General features: G+C 44.7%; 1 protein-coding gene across 1 annotated transcript in view; it reads right to left on the bottom strand.

The window, feature by feature from the left end:
- Positions 1–25,301, bottom strand: part of LAMC2 (laminin subunit gamma 2) — a 56,394-nt gene extending 31,093 nt beyond the window's left edge. The window contains exons 1-2 of the mRNA XM_021682772.1: positions 25,145–25,301; positions 7,114–7,302 (exon numbers count right to left, since the gene is read on the bottom strand). Coding sequence (XP_021538447.1) covers positions 7,114–7,302; positions 25,145–25,223 — 268 coding nt within the window. The 5' untranslated portion in view covers positions 25,224–25,301. The remainder of the gene's footprint in view (positions 1–7,113; positions 7,303–25,144) is intronic.
- Between the last annotated feature and the right edge of the window lie 2,476 nt (positions 25,302–27,777).

The raw sequence follows: 27,777 nt of genomic DNA, 5'->3' as shown, positions 1-27,777 counted from the left end.
TCTGGTGGCTCCCCACTATAAGCAGAAGAAAATGCAAACTCTGTATCGTGGCCCACAGGACTCGACCTCTCCCAGCACATCGCCTACTCTCCTTCACTCCATTCCAGCTCCCAGCTCCCCCAGCCTGTGTGTAAAATGTGCCAAATGGCTTCTCTCCTCTGGGTATCTGCCCTTGCTGCTCCCCCAGCTTGGAAGGCCCCTTCCCCAGAACTTCCCCCTAATTGGCCCATCCTCAGCTGTCAGGTCCTGATTTAATATTACTTCCCTAGGGAAATCTCCTCTGACTCCCAAATCCCAAATAGCCATCTTGCAGTCCTGCTTACTCAGGATGACCTCAGCTTGTGTTCCTTGCTCTGTCCCCAGGGCCCCAGTGCAGAATCCAACCCGAAGAGGATGCCCAGAAATCTGTTGGATGAAGGCACGTATGCCAAGAAAGAGGTTAGGGTTGTTGGGACAGAGTCAGAGGAGGACCAAAAATGAGCAGGAAGGTGGTGAGAGGTGGACCTCACCTACTTTGCAACCTCCCTGTGCTGGCAGAATTATCAAAGAATCCACGTATCTCAACGAACCATGATAACCAGGCCACCCATAATCGATAAAGCCAACAGAACACTAACCAGTTGCTCCTTTCTTTGTAATCAGTTTTTCTGTAAGTTTTTGATTCACTAGTAGATACAATTCCAATCAATGAAGATTTTGGCTCTGTGCCGATATAATGGCTTTTTGCCACATGTGGAACCTGAAATTAGCCACATTCACAGAGTCAGTGAAAGATGCCATGTCAACTTTGCAAGGCTTGAAGGGGCCCTCAGTGATAATGTTATAAACTACATTTTTTGAGCACCTACCACATGTGAGACACTGGGTTCGGCGCTTTATATATGTTAGGAAATGCTATCTCCTAGTGAAATAAGAGCTGACAGAAGAATAACAGATCCATTTGTGGGTAACAGGGAAGTATCAGAGGCTCAGGAACTACAGACCCACAGTTCAGAAAGGCATCTCTAAGGCCATCTGCAGGATGCCTCAGGGAAGGGAACACCATTCCTCGGAAAGACATCCTCCTGTGACAGGATGCCCTGGATTGGAGGAGTCTGGGTGAGAAGAGGAGGAGGGAATCGCTAAGAGAGCCACGTGGATGCAGAAGGAACAGACTTCCCCTCTTCAGAAATAGACGATGAGGGGGTGGGGATCACATGATGACACCAAGGTCCCAACTTGCGCCACTAGAAGCAATGGGAAGCTATTTACCAAAGAGAATGGGAAAGAAGGAGCAAGATCTCAGGTTGAAGCATCAAGAGAAGATCATGAGTTTAGTTTTGGACATTGTGAACTTGACTTTCCAGTGGCATATTAAGGTGGAAATGTTCACCTGGAGCTCAAGAAAGAGGCTGGGGGTGAGGATCTAGGAGCCTTTAGCACACAGGCTGAGTAGGAAAGCAGAGCAGGTGTAAGATCGCTCTGGGGGCAGATAGAACGAGGAGGGGAGGAGCCTCAGACACAAATGGAACCCCATTAATTAGGGGGCCTTTCATAATCAAAGCAGAAAGAAGTCTCAGGACACTGGAAGCCAAGGGAGCAGAGTTCTGAGGGTCAAGAGAGCAGGAGGGTGGGAGTTTCAGGACCTAAGGCAAGAGAATATTTGACAAGATGAGCATGAAGAGAGGCTTCCTGGGCTGCCAAGCACAGACCTCCACGCTCCTGACCTATAAGCAGGCAGCCAACAGAGCTAAGAAGGAAAATTTCTGAATTATGCTCTGATAAATAACATTCAACAGACGATATCTCTCTTTAATACAATCCACTTGTTTTGTTTTTTTTTTTCTTTAACACAAATGGGTGTCAATCTGGGACTCAGAAATCCGTTTTTTCCCCATTCCAATTAATGGAAATTATGCTTTCAATCCAAGAAAATTCTCCCTACAGTTTTTCAGAAATGAATTCTTCTTAGAAAATGGAAAAGATTGTACTTGGCTTTTGGGTTTGGCCCACATAGACCAAAATGGTTACCCTGCAAAACACCCTTCTGAAAGAAATCAATAATCATCTCATGAAAATGGGCATTCTGTGTTGAGAAAAGTTTGGGAAATAGTGCTCACTGATCCCTCAGAGACTTATAATATAATAATACCTTCAGCAGGCATGGACCTTGTTTAAATTTTAATGCCAGTATTTCTAAACATTCTTTGACATTCTTACAGGCCACATCTATGATTATCTTGAGGAACGTTGTATTTTACAGGACATTATCTAGAGAATCCTGCTCTAAAAGCTGGAGGGTCAAAGAGCCCAGACTTTGAAATCCAACAAATCTCCCTTCAAAACCAGCTCTGCCACTTAGCTGTGTGTCCTTGGGCAAACGGCTTACTCATCAGTTCTTTTAAGGGAGGGTAACCACCTATGCCTTGTGGAGCTATTGCAAGACTTTGGACTAAAATATATAAAGTGCCTCATTCAGTGTCTCACACGTCACGGGCGTTCAAAGAATGTAGTTGGCACTGCTCCCTCCGGCCTCCTTCAAACCTTGCAGAGTGAACATGGAGACATGCACAGGTCCTTACGGTGAGCATGACCACTTTATGTCACATTCCAAAACTTCCAAACTAATAGCACTGGGTTTTCAAACTCTCTTATGAAAATAAAAACACCTGTCCCAACTCCTCCTTCGTGAGCTGCTCTTAGGGATTGTGAACAAGTGGGCTGAAAAAACAGAAAACAGCTTCCTGTTTCAGTTTTGTGTCCCAATAAGCTCTTTTAAGGCTTCTATAGATACGGTCTATGTGCATCTGAGGGCTCAGAAAAGTATGCTAAAATGAGTACTATTTACAAATTAGGGGCACCTGGGTGGCTCAGTCGGTTAAGTGTGCAAGACTCTTAGTTTCAGCTCAGGTCATAATTGCAGGGTTGTGAGATGGAGCCCCGTGTCGGGCTCTGCACTTGGCGCAGAGTCTGCTTGTCTCTCTCCTTCCTCCTCTGCCCCTCCCCCTCCTCACACTCTTTCTCTCTCTCTCTCAAATAAATAAATAAAACCTTTAAAAAAATTAAAATAAAATAAATAAAAATTAAAAAGAGGGTATGTCCTTTTGGGAACCCTTTAAATATATATCTACACTTGTATTTTAAAGTAACATTATTATATTTTTATATTATATAATATAAATATATAATTATATTTAATAATGATAAATTATTATTTAAGATTGTTTTAAATAATTACCCAAATGTTATAGTCTGAGTAATTCAGGGTCATAGATATGTAAAAAATAATAATAAAATTAAGAGAAGAAGTCCAATATCACTGATGTCCATACAGGTCTCAAGAATGTAGATGTCCTGGGAGGAAAACCACACAAATACACAGAGTGAATTTCAAAATATTTGCAAAAGGTTCTCAGGATTTACACATGTGCTTACAAGAGTTGAAGATAGCCGTGTGGCTGAACCCACAAAGTCATCCCTTAAAAATAAGCCTCGCTGCTATATCTATGAGAAATCGATGTGAAATCCAAAATCTGTGACCACTTTGGGGATTATTAATGCTGTTGGCTTCATTCACCATACATGGACTGACTGCAGTTTTTGGTAAGATGTGTTCTTCGGCATTTGAGATTGCATATACAACAAATTCCCTTGAAAGTGACAAATCTCTCCCGGCTGATTGGGAGACTAAGAAGTCACACAGGGATTAAGCTTGCGTCACCGGGCTAGTAATCTGGGCAGCCACCATGTAGTGGGAGATGGCACAGGGTGGGAACGGTCTCTGTCACTGACATGCCACTCAGCCTGGCAGCTCAGGCTCGGGAGCTTCACTTCTTCGTCTCTAGAATGGTGGGTGGAGCGTGTTAACACATACAGGTTGTCAAGTTGTTACGAGTACTGAAGAAGGCATAGTATATGGAAATATTCTGGAAAAAACAGAATGCATTAGCCAGATCTTAGGAAATAATATCCATGAAGTTTCTCCTGGACATCTAACTGTCTGCTGTTGGGGATAAAAGGATACCATTCGGATACTTTTTACTTTCAGGTGGAAGGAGTAAGAGGGAACAGTCCTCCACCAGAGCCCTGGATTACAACTTTAGCCCTTGCAATGGCTTGTTGTGAAGACTAGAGGCCATTTATCCACTCCTCCAGGGCTCCGTTTCCCCACTCTTTAAAAAATACTGAAAAATTCACTGCCAATTTCTGGATATTAATAAAAAAATAAAACGTTAATAAATAGTCTTAGACCAAAGATATGGCCTCTACAGCTTCCTTCTAAACAGGAATGTGATTTTTTAAAAAGCCAATGTTCCAGGAAATTGCGACACCGATCTCTGTCCTAATAATAAAAACTCCATCAACTCCAGTTTACTGAGTTGTCTACCATGTGCTTAACAAACCTCATGTGATGCTCACAGGCTCTTGTGATACAAAGAGCATGGGGTTGGGGACCCTTTTACCGATGGGGACACTGGGGCAGCAAGAGGAAAAGGGACACGCCCAGAGCGACACAGTGGAAGTGCCCAGGCTGTCTGGCTCCCAAACCCACCACTGGTCTCTACGTTATGATCTTGGACATCAGCGAACACCTGGGGCTGGCACCCTCTCTGCCACTGCGCTCTACAACCATCGGCGGCTTCCTTCATCTCCCTCCCCCGGCCCCTGCTACCTCATTTGTACAATGGAAGTAATAATAGCACCTGCTTCATATGGTGACTTGTGAAGGTTCCTTCCCGGGTGAAGGCATCTAGAAAAGCGCCCGGCACAGAGTAAGCGAGTAATGCATGTTAGCTATCATTTCATAAGCTAGAAATCATTTTTGGGCTCCACCACTTCCTACCAAGCTGTTCACACTGAGCCTGGGATGTCTATGGCCCGAAGGAAAAGAAAAAGCCAGGCTCGTGGATGCTGGGCGAGCAACGGACTACGCAATGAAGAAGAAGAGACGGTGTGGCAAATCCTTCATCACCATCTCTCTGCTAAGCAGCAGGCTCCTTGTCTACTCTAAGACTAATAACCTTGTCTTCGGGCCAGGCTTTCCAGCTAAGCCAATTAAATTTCTAATTACATTCTCACTGATCATTTTGCTGGGATGACCCACTCCAGTGACTCACAGTGCAGCCGCATAACCTAAAGGGATGTGGGCTCTTCAGGAGGATTGAAAGCCCACTAAAATGGAGTCATTTTCCTTTTAATTTTTCTTTATGAAGTTCTTTGATTCACAGGAACAGCTGCTAAATCCAAAAGATTCTGGATGCTGACTCCATGCCCCAAAGCTGAGCAAATCCGACTCAAACCACACCGTAACAGCAACTGGAGAATTTGGAAGTGCTTGCTGGGATTTGGGTCTCTATCACCATGGGGTCATCCCCAGTTTTCTATAAGGCTCTCCAACACCCTCTCCCAGCAGCTCATGGCTGGACCAAACCTGACCATTTTTAGATTCTTTCAGCTGCTGCTGTATATTCATTCCACAGAGCTACACTGAGTCATTGCCACGCACTCTGGCTATACTCTTTAAGTGGATTAATATTTATCATATTACACTATTAAACGCTTTCTAACAAAGAGGAGAAACACACTGCCAAGAAAGAGAATACACAAATAACATAGTTTAAAAAAAAAAAACTCAACTTCTCTAACAACTACTTGTTTCTCCCTCTCTATATGTACTTTTTTTTTTTTAAAGATTTTATTTATTTGACAGAGAGAGAGAGAGAGAGCACAAGTAGGCAGAGAGGCAGGCAGAGGGAGAGGGAGAAACAGGCTCTCCACCGAGCAGGGAGCCCGAAACAGGACTCGATCCCAGGACCCTGGGATCACGTCCCGAGCCGAAGGCAGCTGCTTAACCGACTGAGCCACCCAGGCGCCCTTAATATGTACTAACTTGTCTTTGCTGTCCATGATGAATAGAGCACAAAGTGTGCATCTGTGTGTGCAAGAATTACCCACAGTTGTGTGAACATAGCACTGGGTGACATATTTAAAAAACAAAACCAAAGTACAACCAAAAAAGAGCCCTACTATCAACCAATCCTCCTGTAGGTGCTTCCTATTTATTGATTCTATTTTCTCCTGTTAACAACCGTGTTTGTGAAAGACTTAAATCTACCTATTAATTGGGCTGTCTCTTGGACCAGTACCACTTTCTATTGCTAGCACCTACCATAGCCCCAGAAACAGATCTTTCTATCCCTTATTTTTTGAGAGGTTGGTCAAAGGCATAGTTGTGGATACGGGGAACTATCACCAGAAGCATAGAAGCTTCCTTTGTCCCTAGGTCAAACTGTCATCTGCCGGGAAACTTAATCATGTTCCTCTTGCGACTAGAATTCAAGCCAACGTGTCCTAAAGACTCCAGCTGGTTCCTACAACCCAGACTTAAGAAAAGCAGGTTTCCTTTCAGCTTGAAATTGGTAAGACGCTCCACCAACAGTGTCTAGTAGATTCCCAGTTGTTCTAGATGTTGAACACCACTCTCTTGGCCTGCTGGCTCCTCCCTTCCCCCCTTCCCCCCTCCCCCCTCCCTCTCCCTCTTTCCTTGCCCTTTTTCCCAACTACTTTTTTTTTAGTATAGCTGACACACAGTCTTACGTTAGTTGCAGGCGTATAACACGATTCAACATCTCTATAGGTTATGCTGTGCGCCCCGCAGCTGTAGCTCCCATCTCGCACCCTAGGCCGCTATCACAATATCACGGACTACATTCCCCATGCCGTACCTTCCATCCCCGCGATTCCCTCACTCGTCACTGGAAGCCTGTATCTCCCACTCCTCTTCGCCCATGTCACCCATCCCCCCACCCCCGCCCTCCCAGCCAGGGTCAGTTTGTTCTCTGTATTTATAGGTCTGCTTCTGCGTTTTTTAAAAGGTTTATTTATTTATTTAAGTCATCTCCACACCCAACATGGGGCTCGAACTCATGACCCCGCGATCAAGAGCCACACGCTCTTCTGACTGAGTCCGCCAGGCTCCCCTGATTCTGCTCTTCGTATGTTTATTCATTTGTGGGGTTTTGTTGCTGTCGTCGTTCACTTACACATGAAATGATACGGGATTTGTCTTTCTCGGTCTGACTTATTCCACTTAGCGTACTACCCTCTTGGCGCAGCGCGTCGTCCCACACTTACCTTTGGTGTGACAGCTGCAGGGCAAGCAGCGGTCCCTCTCCCTCTGTCGGTAGAACCCGTGCTGGCACCGCTCACAGTGAGGGCCATCCGTGTGGTCATTGCAGTTGAGACAGCGGAATCCGATCCCTGTCTGTCTGTGAAGCTCGGGATCAAAGACGCACTGCCTGGACTTCCCGTTGCAATCACACACTGGGGGAGGGGGAGAGCGACATCGCTGGTAAAAAGCTCAGAGACAATATTACTGTTATTAATAGAAACTATGCATGGGGTACCAAATATTCATGCCAACGACTTGGAGTTAGGTAAGGATGAAATGGGATGCGGACCCTGAGAGTCCCTGTCCCATCTAAAGGAAGTGGAAGCTCCGATGGGGCGGGGGGGTCGGGGGTGCTGTCGGAGAGAACATGAGCTCAGAGTGGCCCAACAGTCCCATTCCTCAAGAGACACCAACAATCCCACACGATGTATTTTTATGTAAAAATTCTCGATTTACATATTTGCAAGGAGTTCATTTTTAAAACCCTGTGCAACCCCCTAGAACAAGTCTACAGGCTAAAGAAGACCTGAGGACCACCAGCATGTGCGCACAACTGTCTAACAGCTGATGGTGTCATCTGTCCCTCCAGTGATGGTCAAGGCTGAGGAGCTAATATGAGTGTCTGGACAGGTATCTCTCTCCACCCCTCACTGTGCCTTGGGTGGCCCTCCCAAAGCCAGGTGTCAAAAAGAATCATAGCCCCATGAAGAATACATTTTCCCAAGTGTCCAGGAAAGTTCACCCCGTTGATGTTCCGGAGACACTCCTGGAGTGACATCTCCATGGGGGACCTAAAAGCCAGTGAGGTAACATGTGGAAATACTCAGCGTCATTCCTGGTGCAGGGCAGACCCTCAAAAAATGTTTCAGTCACAGCTGAGAAGAGAAAGATGATAAACCTTGAGGTTAAAAGAATCAGATCCAATAAATACCAGTTCTACTATTTTCTTGGGCAAATCCCTTCAACTCTCTGAATCTCTTTTCTTTTCTCTTATAAATGTGGAAGGCATTCCCTGCCTCCCTGGATTGTTGAGAGGATCTCACTGAGAAAAGAACATCCAGTCCTTCACATCTGCTACTTCACTCACACAAGACAGGGAGACAGGCACTGCCTCAGAGGAGAAAAATGCCGTTCAGAAAGGTTAAGTAACTTGACCCAGTGGAGAGCTGGGGTTTGAACCTGTGGCTGATGCCAAAACCCACTTTCTTTCCACCAGGCACACTGTCTTCATTGGCCATGTGGCCTCAAGGACAGTCTGTTTCTAGAACTGCCTAGGGCCACAATTCACGCAGCGCACTGACAGAAAGAGTCGACAAATGGGCCAACATCGCACACCGAGCCCCTGTCCCGTGCGGGCCGTGTCAGGCTCTGGAGGCGCAAAGATGATGAAGAAAACCCATGAGCTTCCTACACGACTTCCTTACCACACACGCTTCCTACAACTCGCTCTCTAATCTGGGGAAAGTGAACTAGCATCTCCCCAGAGCCCACCCCATTTCTAGCAGTTCACATGCCTCAGCTCGGTTACTTCTCACAATAACACTTCAACATGGGCTTTATTGTCCCCATTGACTGGATGAAGAAACTAATCCTCAGAGAGCATGGATATGTTGCTTCAAGTCACACGGCTAAATGGCAACCATATCATTTGCTCCTAGGTCTGTCCAACCACAAAGCCCTCCCCTTCCCATTTTAGCCCTGCGTCTCAAGAATCTGGTTACCACTGGGCATGGAGGCATTCCTTCTAGATATCCCTCACACAGGCTTCTCAGGCCCTACTCAAATCCCTCCACTGACAGCACTGGTTATTATAAATTATTTTTTTTATAAATTATAATTTTTTTGGAATTTTAAATCTGCCTCCCTCCCTGTAATTTTTACTATGTGTTCTTGTTCTTCCCTGGAAAACACACACACACACACACACAGACACACACACACACACCTACTCTCTTCTCCATTTACTTATTCTATTTCAGATACTGTCTTACAAGCACGAGAGTAGCCGAACCTTTGAACTGTCTGAAGACAGTGACAGCATTTTCCTCTTCAGCCTTCTCTCCTTCTGGTTACACTGGAGACCTATCACCCCCAGGTCTTTCAACCACTTCCTGTGTCACGATTTCTAGATTCTTCTTGACTGTCCTCCAAGGAACATACTCTAATTTCCCATGTCTTTCTTGAAACGGCCAGACTTTATGACAGTACTCCAAGGGTGGTTTGAATAGCTCAGCTTGCAACACAACTGGATACTATAATTCCAGGGATGCAATTTAACATTTCATTAAACTTACAGCATACTAAGTTTGCACTCAATTCAGGCTTCCAGGTCTTTTTCGCTGAACTGGTGCCAAGCCAAATCTTTCCCAATGAATGCTTGTGTAACTAACTTTTTGGATCCCAAACAGATGTGCCACACAGCTGTCATGCGCTGTGAAATCACCGAGTACATCGTTAGGCACGTACAAGAGCTAAATCCAGCAGCCAACGACCCTTGAGAGGTTACCCAGCTGGATGGCACCGTGTGCCAGTGCCCTCTCCCGCTCTGGATGCCTTTTGAGGACAGTCTCCAAACAATCACGACATTTTCATTGTGCCTCTCTTCACCCTGAACAAACTCTTTGCTGAGTTTATAGTTTATAATAGTTAACTTGATAAGGATAGCTCATGAAATACTTATTCAGAGCAATATTTTAAAAATAGACAACCTGGTTATCATCTAGCTTTTAATACCTCCCTCCCCATCTGTCCTTTCTCCTTTCGGGCTCTACTCTGGGGGAAAAAACAAACAAACCACACCGGTGTTCCTCCTTTAAATCTGCAGCCTTCCATGGAGGGGCATGACACTTCCAGCCAGGGAGGTCAGCAGCTAGCAGCTCCACTCTGGAACTCGCCCACGGCTGAATCCCCCTCCTCTGCCACCTGAGTTTCTGTGAAAGCCCATGGTTGTGCTGACTGGAGAGAGGGACACCTAGGCCATGTGTCCGGGAGTGTATGGGCCTCCTGGGTCTGCATGATGTGAGCACTTCATGAGGACACTCCCCAGCCTTGCCTGCAGGACTTTGAGGTTTCCAAGCTGCACCGAGCTCAGCACTTAGCTGAACTGCACTTTGCTTAATATTGACTCTACGAGGGGTGCCTGGGTGGCTCAGTCGGTTAAGTGCAGAGCCTTCGGCTCAGGTCATGATCCCAGGGTCCTGGGATTGAGCCCTGAGTCGGGCTCCTTGCTAAGCAGGAGCCTGCTTCTCCCTCTGCCTCTCCCCCTGCTTGTGCTCTCTCTCTCTCTCTGTGTCAAATAATAAAATAAAATCTTAAAAAAATATATTTACTCTTCAGAACATTCACACCTGGAGGAGAAGGAGGAGAGCAAAGAGTTTGTTCCTTTTGCATGGGATGACCCCTTTTGTCACTGATGCATTTGAAACACGATCTTTCTCAAGTCATCTCCTGAATTTAGACTAACTACCCTAAAACTAATTATTACTCACGCTCATTGCTGGGGGGAAAAAAGAATCCTTTTATTTCAAATTCCAGAATATTCTTGCAATTGGCTCAATAAAATGGGCCTCATACTGCTTGAGCCTGGTCCTTTTTATACTGTGACTGATTTCTGCCTCGCCGCGGGCCCGGGCACCGTGTCTGCAGAAGGGTACTGCCATGCTGGGAGCGAGGATGCAGGGGGCAGTGCGGACTCTGCCAGAAGGGCTCTTGGGGAAGCAGCCCACCACAGCCACGTGGGGATGCTGCCCACTGTGGTCAGCACTTCCACGTAGATTTCCAAAGAAGACAGAAATTTGGCTTTGTGTATGACATCTACTGATTTTTTAAATGGGGGCAAAAATAATTTTTTTAAAATTTCTATTTGAAATAAAGCTGTGTCCAAGGGCAAATCTTTGCACTTGACTCTGCTCTTCTAACAGGCAGAAAACATGGTCATACTTTAGAAAAAGGAGAAATGGGGCCCTTGTCTAATGGCACAGTGGCTTGGTCATAGTGGGTATCTGATGTTTTTTGTTGTTGCTGGTTTTTTTTTTAATATTTTATTTATTTATTTGAGAGAGAGAAAGAGAGAGAGCACAAAGGGTGGGGAAGGGCAGAGGGAGAGGGAGAAGCAGGCTCCCCGATGAGCAGGTAGCCTGATGCGGGGCTCGATCCCAGGACCCCGGGATCATGACCTGAGCCGAAGGCAGGTGTTTAACCAACTGAGCCACCCAGGCACCCTATCTGGTATTTTTTTAATGAACAAATGAATGAATGTTCTCTTGAACTTCAGGAAATCCCTAGGTGTGTTTTGACCACTGAAAGGACTCCATGTGCCCCACATGTCTGGACCTGCCTTAAAAATACAAATACTAATATCTGGCAGTCTGTCTCTTCTCTATTCCTTGAAAGGATGATTTTCTCCACAGCAGCTCAGTCCAGAAAACAACCTTTCTTGGTAACTTGTAATACAATGCTTTATTTAGGTTAATAGACCTAAATATAAGCCTTGGCTACATTTTCAAACAGGAAGAAATTCTTAAAATGTTTATTATACTTTCCTTCTTTTATATTTAGCCTTGTTCAATTTCATGTCTAGAACTTCCTTTTCATTTTTATTTTATAATCTACTTGCTATCCTTCCAAATTTCATAAATAGGCTGTCTAGTTTCCATCAGGGAATCTTGACACAAAGACAAGTGATGGAAGTATAAAGACGGGAGTCTTGGACATTTCCTGGGTTGCCTGGGAAGCGTTTATCAAGGGTCCATTCACTCGACAAATACATATGGAGCATCTAGTATGTGCCAGGTGCTGTTCCAGGCACTGGGGATATAGCGGTAAACAAAACCAATTGCTGTCCCAGCCCTCATGGAGTTTTCACGTGAGCCAGGGGGAAAGAAAATAAACAAGATAAGTAATACAGAGAGAATATTGGGAGAGTGAGATTTGTTAAGGAGAAATACATAAAGCAGTGAAAGGAAATAGGAAGTATAAGGGGAGGGGGTAAGTGAGGAGGAAGGAAAGGTTGAAAGTGCCATAAGCTGGTTTACTATTTTTTTTAAGATTTTTTTTTTTTTAAGTAATCTCTACACCCAACATGGGGCTTGAACCCACAACCCCGAGATCAAGAGTCGCATGCTCTACCGACTGAGCCAGCCAGGTGCCCCTGGTTTACTATTTTATTTCACTTGTGATGCTGGTCTGTTCATGAGCTTTATCCATTTATCTACTAGATGTGATGTTTTTCTTATAAATTATGAATTATTTACCTAACAAATGTATCAAACTATTCCTCTCTCATTTTGTTACATATGTTCTTTACCCCTCCTACAAATCTCCTTTCTCTCCAAAGTACCTCACTGATAGATTTTGCTTTACCGAGTCTTACTCCTTTTTCCCCTTCCTTCTTCTGTCCTTGGTCACTTAGATGTACATTTATTTCATTCATTTAATAAATACCACTTCCCACCTGACAGGGAGGCTGCACTGGGCGCTTGGATCCCGGGACTTCATGAACCAGCATGATTTCAAAAAAGGGAGATGCCAATGTTTTATTTTGTCAAGAGATTAAATATGTATACATTTAATCAATATATTGCGCTTTCTCAAACACCCGTCACATTGTCCACTTTTCCTCATTTCACCATGGACAGGCATGGGTCTGGGGCCCAGAGTTCACTATCACTGCAGCGGAAAAAAACAGAAACAAGTCACTCTGGGACCCTGAACAGACCCAAAGCATTACAGGGCATCGGAATCAAGATGGGCAGTTTTTTCCCTCTCTTTCAGTGAACCCAGTTCCACCGGTGCCAGGTCCCATCCATTGTCTTATTTTACTATTCCTTTGTACTGTGCTTTCCCAAGCTAGGGACATCTCTGCAAGCTTTTGTCCTTCCCTGTCCCAGTGCCCTCACTCCAGCTCCCCCCCCCCCCCAAATCCTGGTCTCTGTCAGTCAGGGGTCTCTCCACAGCTAAAGGAATGAGATTCATCAAGTTGACTTTCTTAGAGAAGCCCGCCGGGCAGTCCGACACAGGCTGACCCACCCGCCACCACCCACACGCCCCCAGACACAGATGCGAGAGGCAGGCAGCCCTCTTCAAACAATGGAGCAAGGTGTGCAGAACCCCTCAGGCTCACTTCACAACACTCCCACCCTCACTCCAACACACAGCTCCAACAGGTCGAGACAGGAAGCATGGGGCAAAGGCTGTTTCCAAGCTGCATCCTTAGGAGAATGAAAGGAAACCGAAAATACTTCCTAGGGTTGTACTGTTGCAAAGCCTCGGACTAATCAGCATCAGCGGTGGCCATTCATCAGGCCCTCATTTTAAATTTCCCACAGGAAACACTGCAAGCAGTTACGAGGAATTGTAACAACTTGGCATTAATATGATCGTTTGTGTATAAGCAGATCTTCTTTCTATTGTTCTAAACTTAAAAACATGCTCTGCTTTTCACCAATGTGACCTAACAATTTATGGGATCATCGTGCTTTTTAGTGCTCTAAGTAACGACAAATTTAAAAATCCAAAGCTCCTTTCAAAACCCTGCAGATTTGGTGCTGCTGACCTGTCCAACTTTCTCTCATTCCTCTTTGTCTCTCTCTCCCTCTTTCTCTCTCTGGGCTCCAACACACAGACACTTGCATGAATTCTGGAAAGCACCACCTTCCTCCTACTGCAGGCCTCTAGGCTTGCTATATCCTTTGCCAGGAGCGCTAGCTGCTCCCACCGTCCCTAAATCCACACAGCAACCCAGTGATCTTTTTAAGAGCAAAAATGAGGGTGTAGGGCCCCTGCTGATGGCCCTTTTACAGCTTCTCCCTCCTCTGAATGCCCACAGGACTTCGTCCTCACCTCCGGCCTGGCATTTAATCACTTTCTGTCCTGTGCCTTCGCTATTTGCCTACAGGACTTACTTCCTCTATAGCCTTTTCTACGTTTGTGTCCCCACCGAACCTAACCGAGGGGTGGGACTGTGACTGGTGGGTGGATGGAACGCAGGCAGGCAGGCAGGCAGGTGGACTCTAAGAAAAGCCAAAAAAGCACCTGAAATCTCCCAGGAGTCCAGGGACCCCGTATGAAATTTTCTCAACACAATACACCAAATTTCCATTGTCTACATATATGGCATTCAGCGTAAATTTAAAAAGCTACTGTTTCAACCAAAAAAACCCCCCCAAAAACGAAACTGCATGGTGCGACGGAAACAGAAAGAACTGCGAGAGGAAGGTGATAGTTTCAGTTAGAAGGAGACTTTCAGGTTTGCTCTCACACCAGAGGAACTATTTCCGCGTCCAGACCGCCTGCGCACCGGTGGTGGTTCGGCAGCCGGGAGCCGGGAGCCGGGAGCCGGGAGCTGGGAGCTGCGCTGACGCCCCGCCTGCGCCCGCCGACTCAAAGGGCAGCAAGGCCGGAGCGAGGGGGGCGGAAGGGGCCGGGGCGAGGGCGGCCTGAGAGCGTGAGATCAGCTTGCAGGGGTCGGGCAGCCTCGACAGGCAGTGCACTTGGCCCGCGCGCGGGACGACCTCAGGGGCTAGGAATCCGGGCGTCAAGTTTGAACCTGGCACTGCGTGCCGCCCGCCCTGGCCCGCAGCTCTGCCGCCCTCGCCTCCCTTCGCCGCTCGCGCGCGCATGCTGACTCGGTGACACGCAGCAGGTTTGTAAAGTAAGTCCCCTGGGATGGCCCGCGGAGGAGTTCGTGCGGAGATGGCACTCCATTCTCTTCCTTATTTAGAGGAAAGGTGTGTGCCTTTGCCAGCATTTTGTGCCCCTCGTTCCCTTTTGGAGACGCCAACTCTTTTTCTGTCCTTCCCTTTTGAAATTGTCTTCCCTGGGACACCATGAGGCCGTCCGATCAGGTTTCCTCTTGTGTTCTGACGTCGTCCCCCCACTCCCACTCAAGTCTGTGGCTCCTCTCCTTACACTAACTCTAAATGTTGGGGTTGCTCCAGGCTCCGTCCTGAACCTCCACCACGCCTCACCCTGGAACTCTCTTACCCCAGCCAAGGGCTTGGATAAACATGATAGATGCTGACCAGGGCGCCAAGGTCCTTCCTGGCCCCGACTTCATGCTCACCTTCAGACCAGCCACCTGCTTTAGGTTTCCAACTGGTGGCCTCACAAACTCTTCACACAGAGCGTGTTTAAAACCAAACTCATAGCTGTCATCCCTTCAAGTCAAAAGGCTGGAAGTTATCCTTGTAGGTTCTCCATCCTTACTTGTCCATATTCTATGCAACACCAAATTCTTCTTCTTCTTCTTCTTTTTTTTTTAAAGATTTTATTTATTTATTTGACACAGAGAGAAAGCGAGCACAAGCAGGGGGAGTGGCAGGCAGAGGGAGAAGCAGGCTCCTGGCTGAGCAAGGAGCCTGATGTGGGACTCTATCCCAGGACCCTGAACCGAAGGCAGATGCTTAACAACTGAGCCACCCAGGTGCCCTGCAACACCAAATTCTATTGATATAACCCACTACATAGCTCACACCCATCTATGTCCAAAATAGCCCCTCTAGCGCAAACCCTTATCACCCCTTGCTTACAAGACTTCCTAACTGAATTCCCTACAACTTCTCTTGCCTCCATCCAGCAGTCAGAACACCTTTCCAAAATACAAATTCTACCAATACGTCTCTGCTTACAGCTCTCTGGTACCTTTCCTTTACTTTTAGGATAAAGAGCAGAATTCCTTAACATTGCTACAAAGACTTCCATGGTTTAATCCTACCTACTTTTCCAACCTAATTTCATATAACACTTCCCACTGGGACATCTTCACCTCTCTCCCATTCATTTCATTTATACCTCATTTTATATCTTTACTTCCTCTGCTTCTTAAAATTCTTGATTTGTAAAGGAAAAGCATCATGGTGGGGAGAGGCGATTTGGGCTAACATGGCAATCGCCATCTTCCCTTTTGTTTGTTCAAAGCAGTTACACTAAAAATTCAACCTTCATCTGTCCTATTGAATATTATTCCCTTCCTCTGAGTCAAAGAACTGGCCTCCCGTAAACTGACAACACTTTTATGCTCAAATATAGCAACTGTCACCTCCGTGAAGTCAAGTCAGTTGTAATGAGGTTCAACAGGAAGTCCAAATGTAAAGCATTAGACTGAAAGTGATGAATAAAATTAACATTGAGAATAGTATACTCACATTAGAAAAAAAAAAACAAACAACAACCCAAAACCTGGCAAATGTTTATCTTCACAACAAAAGCAATTATTGAAAGTGTCCTTTAAGTAGCAATCTATTCTAATGTATTTTTTGTTATTTTTACAAATACGCAAATTGCACATTACTTACAAAGCCTAAAGCAAGATACTCCTGACATCCATCAGTTAGGTAGATACCAAAGGCATTGGTAGCTATCATCCTATTTGCCAAAATCGAAGTCTCTAAACCTGAGATACTCAAGATGACAAGATGAGTATTTTTATTTTATTATACTTACATGTGATGATGAAAATGCTCATAGTATTTTCTAGTTTTAAAATCTCCTTTATGAGATTTTTTCAAGATTTAATATGTCTCTCAGGTTGGGTGAGAGTCTGAAGATTTCTTTATTTAAACTAATCTTGAAATATTATGGTTTAATGTGTGAATGTCTGCTTCCAGCTTCATCTTTTTAAGGCATGTCACAATATGTGTTCTAATTAAAATTTAAAACTGAAAATGGCACTTCCCTCACTAAAGAGTTTTTAAACTGAATTCAGTTTTTCTCTCACATTTTTCACAGCTGCCTCTTTTTTTTTTTAAGATTTGATTTATTTATTTGAGAGAGAGAGCATGAGCTGGGGGTGAGGGGCAGAGGGAGAGGGAGAAGCAGACTCCCCGCAGAGAAGGGAGCCTGATGTGGGGCTCGGGGCCCCATCCCAGGACCCCAGGATCATAACCTGAGCCAAAGGCAGACGCTTAACAGACTGAGCCGCCCTGGTGCCCCACACTCTTAATAGTCTAAAGTCATCAAGAGTCAATGAAATTCCCCACATTTTCATTTTGAATGATTACAGCTTAAAAGGAGTCACCTAGTTTCACTGAGAGTTCATAGCACATTATATTACAACCTAGACTTGGAAACGGCCCATGTGGACTGCAGACACTTGGCCTGATAAGGCCTACAGCAGGAGACCACATCTGGACATGTCTTCCCCTAATGCCCGACCAGGGCCCAGGCAGACAGCAGGGAGAGGAAAGAAAGTCCCAGCCAACAGGTAGGTTGGGGACACCAGTTGTCCTCTAACCAGCAAAGGAGTTCAGGGTAAAGGAGGAGGCTGATGACTCAGTCTGAGTGAGTTCAAAGGTGAAAGCGAAGAGATGATTAGGACATGAGATACAGGAGAGTTTCTCCTTTCCTTACACCTGTAAGGGCTCCACGCCAAGACAGCAGGTATCAGCTATGGCATGGAGACTCATCAGTGAGTATGCATGCTAAGGATTCTATATGCAAATATTCAACACCCCCACATCCTTCTGACTGCACAAATAGCGATTTCTATATTTCTATGAAATCATCTATAAAGAAAAGTTTCAGGGGCGCCTGGGTGGCTCAGTCGTTAAGCGTCTGCCTTCGGCTCAGGTCATGATCCCAGGGTCCTGGGATCAAGCCCCACATCGGGCTCCCTGCTCGGCGGGAAGCCTGCTTCTCCCTCTCCCACTCCCCCTGCTTGTGTTCCCTCTCTCGCTATCTCTCTCTCTGTCAAATAAATAAATAAAATCTTAAAAAAAAAAAAAAAAAGAAAAGTTTCAATATAGAAAGCATATTTAGCTAACTTCAAAGAGTATGGTATTCACTGAGCATTTTCTATATGACTCAACAAAAGGTATCCTATAACCTTTTAAGAGGAGCTGAAATAAAGAAAATTAGAGTGTTCAGGACAGCTAGAGGTGACATGAAGCAATGAGGACCAAAGGGGGGAAAAATGTGTATAAGGAGTCTGGGTAAAGAAAAGCTAAAAAGGCAATTCTGATTTGTACTGAATTGCTTTTCAGAGTTCATATTAAATGTGGTTTTTCAATCATTTAAATTTATATTTTGTTGGCTCTTTTAAAAAAAAGTTACCAAATAAATACTTCCTCTTTAAACCTTACATTGCTTTTACAAACAATATATTTCTGTACAAGGAGATTAGCCATAGATTTTCTGCTATCCCTACAGCCCTTCACAAAGATATACCCATGTAAGTATGTGCATGCTTACTGTGCCCCATTATAGTTCTCAGTTTGACAAAAGAACAATGGTAATTCATGTACATTTACAATGTTGGGAAAATATGTATGGAGTACACTTATAGCATCTTCCTTAGAGATTCTTTTCTGAAAGAAAATCCATTTGAAAATTGTAGAGTAAAACTGTACTGCTTAAAGTCAGAAGAATGAATCAAATGGTCTTTTAGGGGCCCGACCATTGTTTATATATCCATAAAAAGAAGTAACAAATATTCCAAGAAGAGATTGGGCCACAAAGCCTCCACCAGGGAGTGGGTGCCGCGTGCCTTGCATCTCAGCTGGACAAATGCACTGCTCCTCCACCATCTCCTCCCACGCCAGCTCAGCCGTGGCCTCACCTCTTTGCCCGTGGACCGCAGCACGTGAACGTCCCCTCCTACCACGAACCGCCCCCTCCCGTGAGGCAAGAGCAAAGAGTAACCTTTGGGTTACTGTTGGACCCAGTGCACTGCGAGGTAGACCAGTCTGTCTGCGATGAGAAATGATCTTTCAACATTTGGAATCCCCTTCTACCAGAAGCAAAATGGGTGATAATTTGAAATAGTAGTAGTAAGTAAGTGTAAAACTTACATGGTCAATGTTCTGGCCATGGAACTGTCCTGATCCTGAAAGACTCTAAAACTCATGGAGAGACCAGTGGTCTCCAACAGGGAGAGAAAAATAGCCTCTGGACACAAATATGCATATATAGAGTCAAAATGTCAACAATTATTGGAGAACAACGACTAGTAAAACAAAAAGGCTTATCACTCTCCCTCAACTGTCCCTTTATTATTTTTTAACTGAGCCACCTGGTCAATTCCAAGCTGCAGGAAAATCTGACAACATAGTTGAACAAAAACGAAAAAGAGAGAGAGAGAAAACTTACTCATTTAAAAACTGTTCTCTTGTCAATGCCCCCGCAAACTAGAGTTTGTGTTTGGTTTTAACCTGTAGTCCCCTGACATTTTTGAAGGAAAGGCCACTACAGTGAGTCACATACACAAACAGAGACTTCTGAATAGACAGGACACAGAAGTCCCTACTAGAGACATAGGGATGTTCTTATAATAATAGATCAAGATTCCATCAGGTCTAGAAATTAATTTATATGAAAAAATTTTAAGAAGAATTAGAAATAAGCCAAGAAGCTGTCTTGTTAAAGAACATTAAACAAGCAACTGAAATCTGGTCCCAATACTCAGTGTGTGGCTCTGGTCAGGGCAACTACTGTTCTGGGCCTCAATTTGCCCATCTACAAAGGAGGATTACACATGTTAGAGCCCAGCTCTGCGATAACTAACTGTGAGAATCTGCACTGTTCCTTTACCTGGGGCCCGGGTATCATGTTCCCCATCTACAAAAGGAGAGGCTGGTGTCAAGAACCTCTAAGGACCACTCTCATTTAGGACCATGATGCTGTAGGATGAGAAAAAAGTGGGGAAATGTGCAAACCTTTTTGTAAGAAATGTCCCACCTACATGCAGCTAAAGATTTGAGTAACTTTTCCAATGTTTAAATTAGTGTGGGAAATGACTGGGTTGCAATTTAATTTTTTCTAGAACGTGAATATTGACAACAGTGAATACGAATAAAATCTGGAAAAGAAGCAGGTTGGAATTCTGTGAATGGTCGACCAGCCTGAAGAAGGCCAGGATGCGTATACCTTTAGCCAGGTGATCTCCATCTCTCCTCTGATATAGCAGAAGGGAAAGACTTGATTGAGCCCTTCCACTGATCAGTGTTGGAGGAAGCACCATGCTCTTCTTCTTTCATAATTGTGACATAAGGAAGCACATGTTTGCTGGGGAGGCACATATTTAGACATATAGTCACCCACAGAAACAGAAAAGACTTAGCTTTGGGCCTTGGATATGATTCAAATATTACATCATGTACCTCGGGGTTACTATATTAGTACACAGCCCAGTAATGATTCAGTAATCCACTAGGCCTAATTTGTGACTAAATTTGAGTCTTCCATAATCTATGGCACTCCTATTTCTACACTGGTCTGTAACAGATGATTCAAGACTTGTCGTTGGAAATTTCTTTAGGAAAAAAAAAGTCTATATATAGTTGAACCACTAAGGACTTAAATGGGAAAAATATCCCCAAAATTGCCTCAACAGCTTAATTCCATGCTCCTGACCTTCCTATCAACACGGGTCACAAACCAATATTCTTCCTCAGCTCCTTGGACCAGTTGAGCTAAGCCAATGTCTGCCCCCAGCTCAGGACACCAGAATTTAAGCCTTCATAGGAATTTCCAGCATATACTCCAACCCAATTCTATACTGTTGTTTATTGCACATACTTGAATATAATAAGGTGGAGGTTTTTATTTTTCCAGGGCAGGGTGGGGGGGGAAGTGTTTTCAAAATCTCCCCTGGTATGGGGCACTTTCTCAATTGCTTTTATTGTTAAAATATTATTTGGGAAACACACACTAATTTGACATGACGTCAATCAATGTTTTGGATATTTATCAGTAAGAAAGAAGAAACCGTGTTGAACACAATTCTCATTCTCATACTTGTTCATTATCTCACAATGGCGAGTGCCGAAAGTTGTCATAAATAAGGCTTTCATGATGTTTGTGCTGTGAAGATTACAATGTGCGTTGAAGGATAATGTTTAATCTTTTGGACAATTTGAAAATGGTGTACTTTCTAGTGACAGCATCAAAAGCAGACTCAAATCGAGCTATATCTCAAGCCACCCATGTCCGAAGTGAAGAAGAAACTGTATTCAAATTGCATTTGATGCTAAAGGTGGAGTTTGAATGTAATTAGTTCATGAAATGTGGATTTACAAATTAATACTTGTAAGTTATTATTTTATAAATTATGTGACTTTAAGTGGGTTTGTGAATTAATATGCTAAATTAAGCATAAAAAGACATGTGACCACTGCATGTACACTGCTAAATGTTTTCATAACCTGGTTGGCCAAATCCTTTTTTTGGCGAGGGGATGGGGGAGATTCTCCTATTGAGAAGTGGGAGACCAGCTTCTGTGGGGATCCTCTTATATCTGGGTATGTTCTAGAGAGCAACAGACTCAACGAATCTGTATGTGATGTGATCTGGTGGTTGACAAAAGGCAAGGATAAGAAATGTTATGAAAGCTAACTTTGGAATTCCAACCTGCTTTGGGCCCCTTGTCAGGAATTCCATTTGTTTCATTGGGTAAGACCGGGGATTCATTTCAGCCTGAGCAGAAGGGCTCCTCATCACCCTTCTTGGGCTAATGAAAGGAACCTCTTCAAAAATCTTACCACTTAAAACTCAGAAGGCAATATATTGACATTCAGCCCTGGCAAGGCAGTTAGTTATAATAATATTGAACTCGGAGTGAGAGCTTCCTAGGCACTATGCAAAGTGCTTTAGAGGTAATGATCACACAATTTATTTTCCTCACTTTAGAGACCAGGAACTTACATAACAAGGAAAGTAGCTTGTCTAAACCCCAACAAATGGGAAATGACAGAGCTAGGATTTGAACCCAGGCCTGCACCTGTTTGCATCATGCTGTACCATTTCCACAGTTTAAAGCAGCAGAATCCATCAGAGAGTCTAAACCTTTCCAGGGGTCCCTTCCACTATCCACAGCACCTTTTTTCCCATATCAGGCCGTGGGAGAAATCCAGATTAGTGTTCTATAATCACCTTGGATTCTGAGCTCATCATTCTAGAAGGATTGTTTCAAAGCTTAGCTGATGGCTGGATCCAACCATATCATTTTAGTCCTCATTCTTTGTGTATTCACATTTTTATATCTAAATACCATTTATTATACCTACGTTGTTACAGCTCTCCCTTGGGCTAGCAAAACACTCCTCTCGATAATGTTCTCCTCTATCCTCAAGGCTTGTTTCTCCCTATTCCCCTTCATTGTTGTGCCATCTCCTTGGTAAGTGTTGAGATTTCTCTAACCTCGATGTCCCAGTAATCTCATGTATTGTCAGGGCTTTGTTTTCCACATTTGGGCTCCTCATTTTATATTTCAAACTGTTCTAAACTTCAAAATCACAGCTCCAGCTCTTCACCAGGACTGTTGGGCATCTCCACTTGTGTCTCTGATTCAACAGATCCCCACAGGAACTCACACCTTTCTCTTCATCCACCACCCAACCTTGCTCCCAAAACTGATCCTTCCCTTAGAGTTCTCATTTCCTTTCATGGCATCACTGTCTCACCAATCGCACTCACCTGAAGCCTCAGACCCGTTTTGGACTCTTCTTTATTTCTCGTGCTTTCCCCTTACTTGTATCCCTAACACATGTGCATTGGATCACCAAATTCTTTCAATTTTACCTTCTAAATGTCCTGTAATCTGTTTCCACTTTGCTGTTTCCACCACCACAATGAAAGCCTTCGTCATCTCTCCTTTGGATTATTGCAATGGCCATTTGTTGCCCTCTCCTAGCTCAACTCCATCCTCTAAGGTCTTCAGTAAGTGACTTTTCTAAGACACGAATCTGACCGTGCCCACCCCTGGTTATAAACCATCTGCAACTCTTGTTGACCTCTGGGGCACTATCCTAACTGCACAGCCTGGCATATAAGGCTCCTCACTATATTTCTAGTCTCATTCCTATCTACTTCTTGCCCTTCTCCAGTCGTGTGATCTATGTGAACTGTGATCCCAACCAATGGAGTTACATGCCACATTCTCTCACACCAACGGTGAGCTCCTGAAGGGAAGTCCTTATTTTGCTTACTGCTCTTTTCAGATCCAAGTTCACTATTTATACGTGCACTGTTGGCTTCAGACTTTTTAAAGAAATGTGGTTCCAGGGATTTTAAGGCACTTTACAGTAATTCCTCATCCTTTCAACAACTCTGCAAGGTGGCATAGTACTACTGTTCCCATATAACAGGCAAAGAAGAAGATTCCAAGAAGCTGAGAAGCCTGATTACTAATAAGAAACTAGTAAGTGGGTCAGCCAAAATTTGAAGCCAGGTCAGGCTGACTCTAAAGCCTGCATTTTAGCTGAGACCAGCCCTGCAAGTCTCACTGATGATATCTAACACCATAATTTCACCTTCAAGAGAACTGGGAAGCAATGTCATTGCTTTAGGCTCTCATAGGTGCAGCCCACAGGATGCCCAGAGGCAGGTCACTTTGGGAAGTGGCAAGTCCCATACTTTAGTTGAGCTTTCACTGCATCCCAGCATCCCGTGAACAGAAGAGCATGGGTGCTCTATGAAGCCCTTTGAGGAGGGGGCCTAATATCTTAAGCAGCCCATCTCCAAGGAAGGGGAAAGTCTAGAAAGGAGACTAACACAGCTTCTGACTTACTGGTCTAGATGGAATACTCAGAGCTTGTCTATCCTGGAGAAGTACAAGTCAAGCTCTGTCCTCCCGAGTCTGATTTTATTAAACAATTGATCAAATCCTACATATTTATTTCTGTTATCTAATGCTAACACAACACACCTATACTCAACTATAGCCAATGGGAAAATTGCTTCAATAATTACCCATTATGTAAAACATATGTACTAGCTCCTTTATTACCTTTACAATGTGGTCCCAAAAGCTCCAGCCTAAGAACTCCTGGATCAAGTGCAAGATGTATCTCTGCCAATAGCTGGTGTGTGGCTTTCTGCAAACCCATTTCTGTGTTTTCGTATTTTAAGCCATGGGGTATAGTAGTTGATCCATAAGCAGTCCCTTTGAATTCTAATATTCGGAGACTCTTCTTACTTTTAGGATGTTTCTCACTAGGTTAACTCTAAGGGAACCTAATCTACATGATTATTTTCATAAATGACTTTTAACATGGTAGTCAGGGATGACAGGCTGGAAGTTAATTCCAAGAAAAAAAAAAGGACTATCAATGCATTCGAACACATGCTAAAATACCCATGCCATTCAAACATAATTCAGGCCAGCCATTTAGGGAAAGTTTAAGATAATTCTGTGCCTACGTGAACATTATCTCATGGTCACGCATTCACATGTGTGAAAATGACTCTTGGACCTATTGAAATGAGTATTGAAATGCCATCAGGTGCAGGAAGCAATATAAATATGAAAATTCAGGGTAATGAGACAAACAGATATTATCACTAGAGCTAAGTGACAAGGAAGACACCCGATAGTGTTGTCACAGCTGACACATGCCTAGAGCAAACGGTTGCTAGGTTCTCAGCAAGTTCTGTTTACATGAGTGAGTTGAACCTCTCACGACGTGACAGCTGAGCTCAGATCAAATGATCTATGACAGAGGTGCCCAATAAATGCCTACTAAATGAATATTATGTCAGAATACCCTTAAGAAGTAACATTATGCAAAAGTGAGGCATGGCCAAGGCTCAGTTTCCATCCCAAAGACGAACCGAGAATTCCAGAAGGATTATTAGAGAGGTTCCTTTTCCATCTTTGTGGTGTTCACAGTCACAAGAAAACATTCCCACCCAAATCCCTTCCACGAAAACACATTATGGGAAAAGAATTTATATGCCAACATATTACTGATGATATTCCTGACCAAACGGGCCCACTGACCCAAAATGCAATCAAGAAGGAACATTCTTAAAGGAAGGAAAATCCTGGTTTGGCACAACCTACTGGCTTCACCTTTGAAACTCGGACAGCTGTATATAATATCGGTCTTACGTTAAACCCCATCTCTGGAGACGCCCCAGATGCGGGAGGAGGAGGGAGCTCTAAAGAAGTTCTCGACACAGTGGGAATCCTCGGAGGTGCGCTCAGCCAGCAGAGGCTGCAGAGCAAGGCCAGTTACCAGCCCAGGGCTGCAACGTTTCCTCCGGGGGAAGCCGACTCACCTTGCCTCCTGGAGGTGGCCGCGGCTGCAGGCAGGAGGAGCGCCAGGCAGAGGCCGCAGCTCAGCCAGGGCACAGGCATGGCGGGGCCCGCGCGTCCGTCTGCCGCTGAGGGGTCGCTGCGCGCGGCTCGCCGCTGGTAGCTTTCACTCTGCGCTCCGCTCTGCCTTCCCTCTCCTTGATCAGGTGGTTTTATCGACTCTTCTACCTGACTCAGTCCTGACAGGAAGAGAGCCTGTGTTTCAGGGTGTGACTCACCTGTGAATAAGGAGGACCCAGCCCTCTGGAGGCAGACAAACACACACGGCACACACCGCGCTGCAAAAGCGCTCACCCCAGCCGCCGGGCTCCCCCCTCTCGCCGCAAGAAGGTTGCACACCTGGCCCGGGCCAAGGGTGTGGTGCGGAGGCTGCGGCCCCGGGATCCTGCTGGAGGAATGTGCCACGTTCCCCACAGCCCTCCTTCTCTCCCGGGGTGGTCCGCGGCCCGATTCACAGAGGTAGCGAGCCGGCGGCCTGCCGCTTCCTCAAACTGGGAGCCCCAGTCTCAAGTGCGCAAACTCAGAAACCACTCGGACCCTGATCAGCTCTGGTCTAAAAGACTGCAAGGAAAACAGGCCAGTCGGAGAGTCCGAACAGGGTGCCTTGCACCCTCTGGCCTACCCTTCACCACTCTGGGAAGTACAGCAGCCCTCCCCCCACCCCTCCACCCCCGCTCTGCTAACTCTTCTTTCCTTCCCTCCCCATCACCAGGCTGGGCCGAGGGCTCCTCTCCTGCGACCCCCTAACTTCCTGATCACCTGGGCTGTCAACTCATGAGCTCACCTGTTGACTGGCTGGCCTCCCTACGAAGGCTAGGTGTCACTCTCTATTCCTACTCTCTAGTGCAGTCGCTGGCTCACCGTCAGTGCTCAGTAAATGTTCTGTTGAATAGAATAAAGAGGAGGACTCAGATTTCATATTCCTTTTACATCTTGGAGCGTTTTTCCCATACTGTTCTCTGTGGGCCCACAGAAAATGTTTGACAAGACTAACCGTGAGTGTCATCCAAGTCCATTGTGCTAAGTGAAGGGAGTAATAACCAGGAAACTGCAAATCTTGCTGTATCCTACATTGTCTTTATCCCTAAGGAGGCTGGTGGAAATAATGTAGAGGCCTCTGTCAAACAGAAGGCTTTGGTTCCTACTAGAGACTTAAGAATTACCAGAGAGGAGGACGTCTGGGTGGCTCAGTGGGTTAAGCTCCCAACTCTTGATTTCAGCTCAGGTCATGACCTCCCGTGGGGTGGAGTCTGCCTGACCCTCTTCCTCTGCTCCTGCCCCTGCTTATGCGCGCTCTCTCTCTCTCTTTCTCTAAAATAAGTAAATAAAATCTTTAAAAAATTAATTAACTAAATAAAAATCACCAGAGGTTTATACGTACTCAGTATATATGCACAATGTGTCCAAAACAACTCCTCTCCTACTTTTCATCATCAAGGCCTGCAAAGGCTTCCAATAAATTACTGTTCACTGACTAAATGAATGAATGTTCTCTAGAGAGTTCTATAGAACATAAGGCAACAAACAATACAACATAGTACATGATTATGTGTCAAAAGGTGTAAGAATTTCAGTTTATGCACATAATTGAGAGCAGTATGGGCTGGCTGGGATAGCTAGGGAGGGTTTTGTACAAAACATGGGCCATGAACTAGGTGTTTGGGAATAATCAGGATCTGAATACAGCACCAAAGAACCACAGGGGGACAGTTTACTGCAAACTGGCTACCATCTACTCTAAAATCTCCAGCAACCAAAAAACAAGGAATAGAAAGGAAACTCCCATTTTTCTCAACCCAAGCTTCTACTCTTCTCTTCTACTCTGTTCAGGATTCAAACAAATAACATAATGATTCTTCTCTCTCAAAACGCATGGTGTCCAATTACTGCTACAGTTTCAGTTCCTGGAGACCAGGTATTTATAATTTTCCCACCTAGTAACCAGTAGAGTTGTAGAGGCTAAAATCATGTCCCTGGGGTCCTGAGCCTGCACTTGTACCCATCAGTGTTGTGCAATCCTCCACAAACCTGCAAGAACAAGGAACAGAGCCCTGCAAAATAAAGTCTTGGATGTAAATTTCATTTTAGTGCAGATTATTATAGCTTATTGCATATATACAAATATATATTTTTTTCACCTACCATCATTTTTGGATAGTGATAGGAATAAAAGTTATCACACATATAGTACCTACTATTTGTAACTGCTATTGTAAATCCTTTATACATAACAACACGTTAACCTTTGAAACAATATTACGGAATAGGTGTACTCTTAATTTCCCATTTTACAGATGAGAAAACAGAGGCATGGAATGGTCAAGTAACATGCTCAAAGTTGCACTTCTTAGTAAGTGGTGAAGCCAAGATTCAAAACTAGGCAATCTTGTTCCAGACTTTATGGGTCAGATGAAAAAGCCCCATTAAAGGACAAATTCACAATACTGAATGAATTCGCTATGCAGCCAGTGGTTATTCATCAACATTCACAACAACGCAACCGGATTGTGGACTATTGGCCCACATCGATATAGCCAAGTCACAGTGACTCTGAACAAGTATTTCCGATATTCCTAACATGTTAGCTTTGAAAGGC

The sequence above is a fragment of the Neomonachus schauinslandi genome, chromosome 6, assembly GCF_002201575.2.
Source record: "Neomonachus schauinslandi chromosome 6, ASM220157v2, whole genome shotgun sequence".
NCBI classification, from domain to species: Eukaryota; Metazoa; Chordata; class Mammalia; order Carnivora; family Phocidae; genus Neomonachus; species Neomonachus schauinslandi.
The sequence above is the reverse complement of the archived record's forward strand: the minus strand, read 5'-3'. Positions and strand labels throughout refer to the sequence as shown.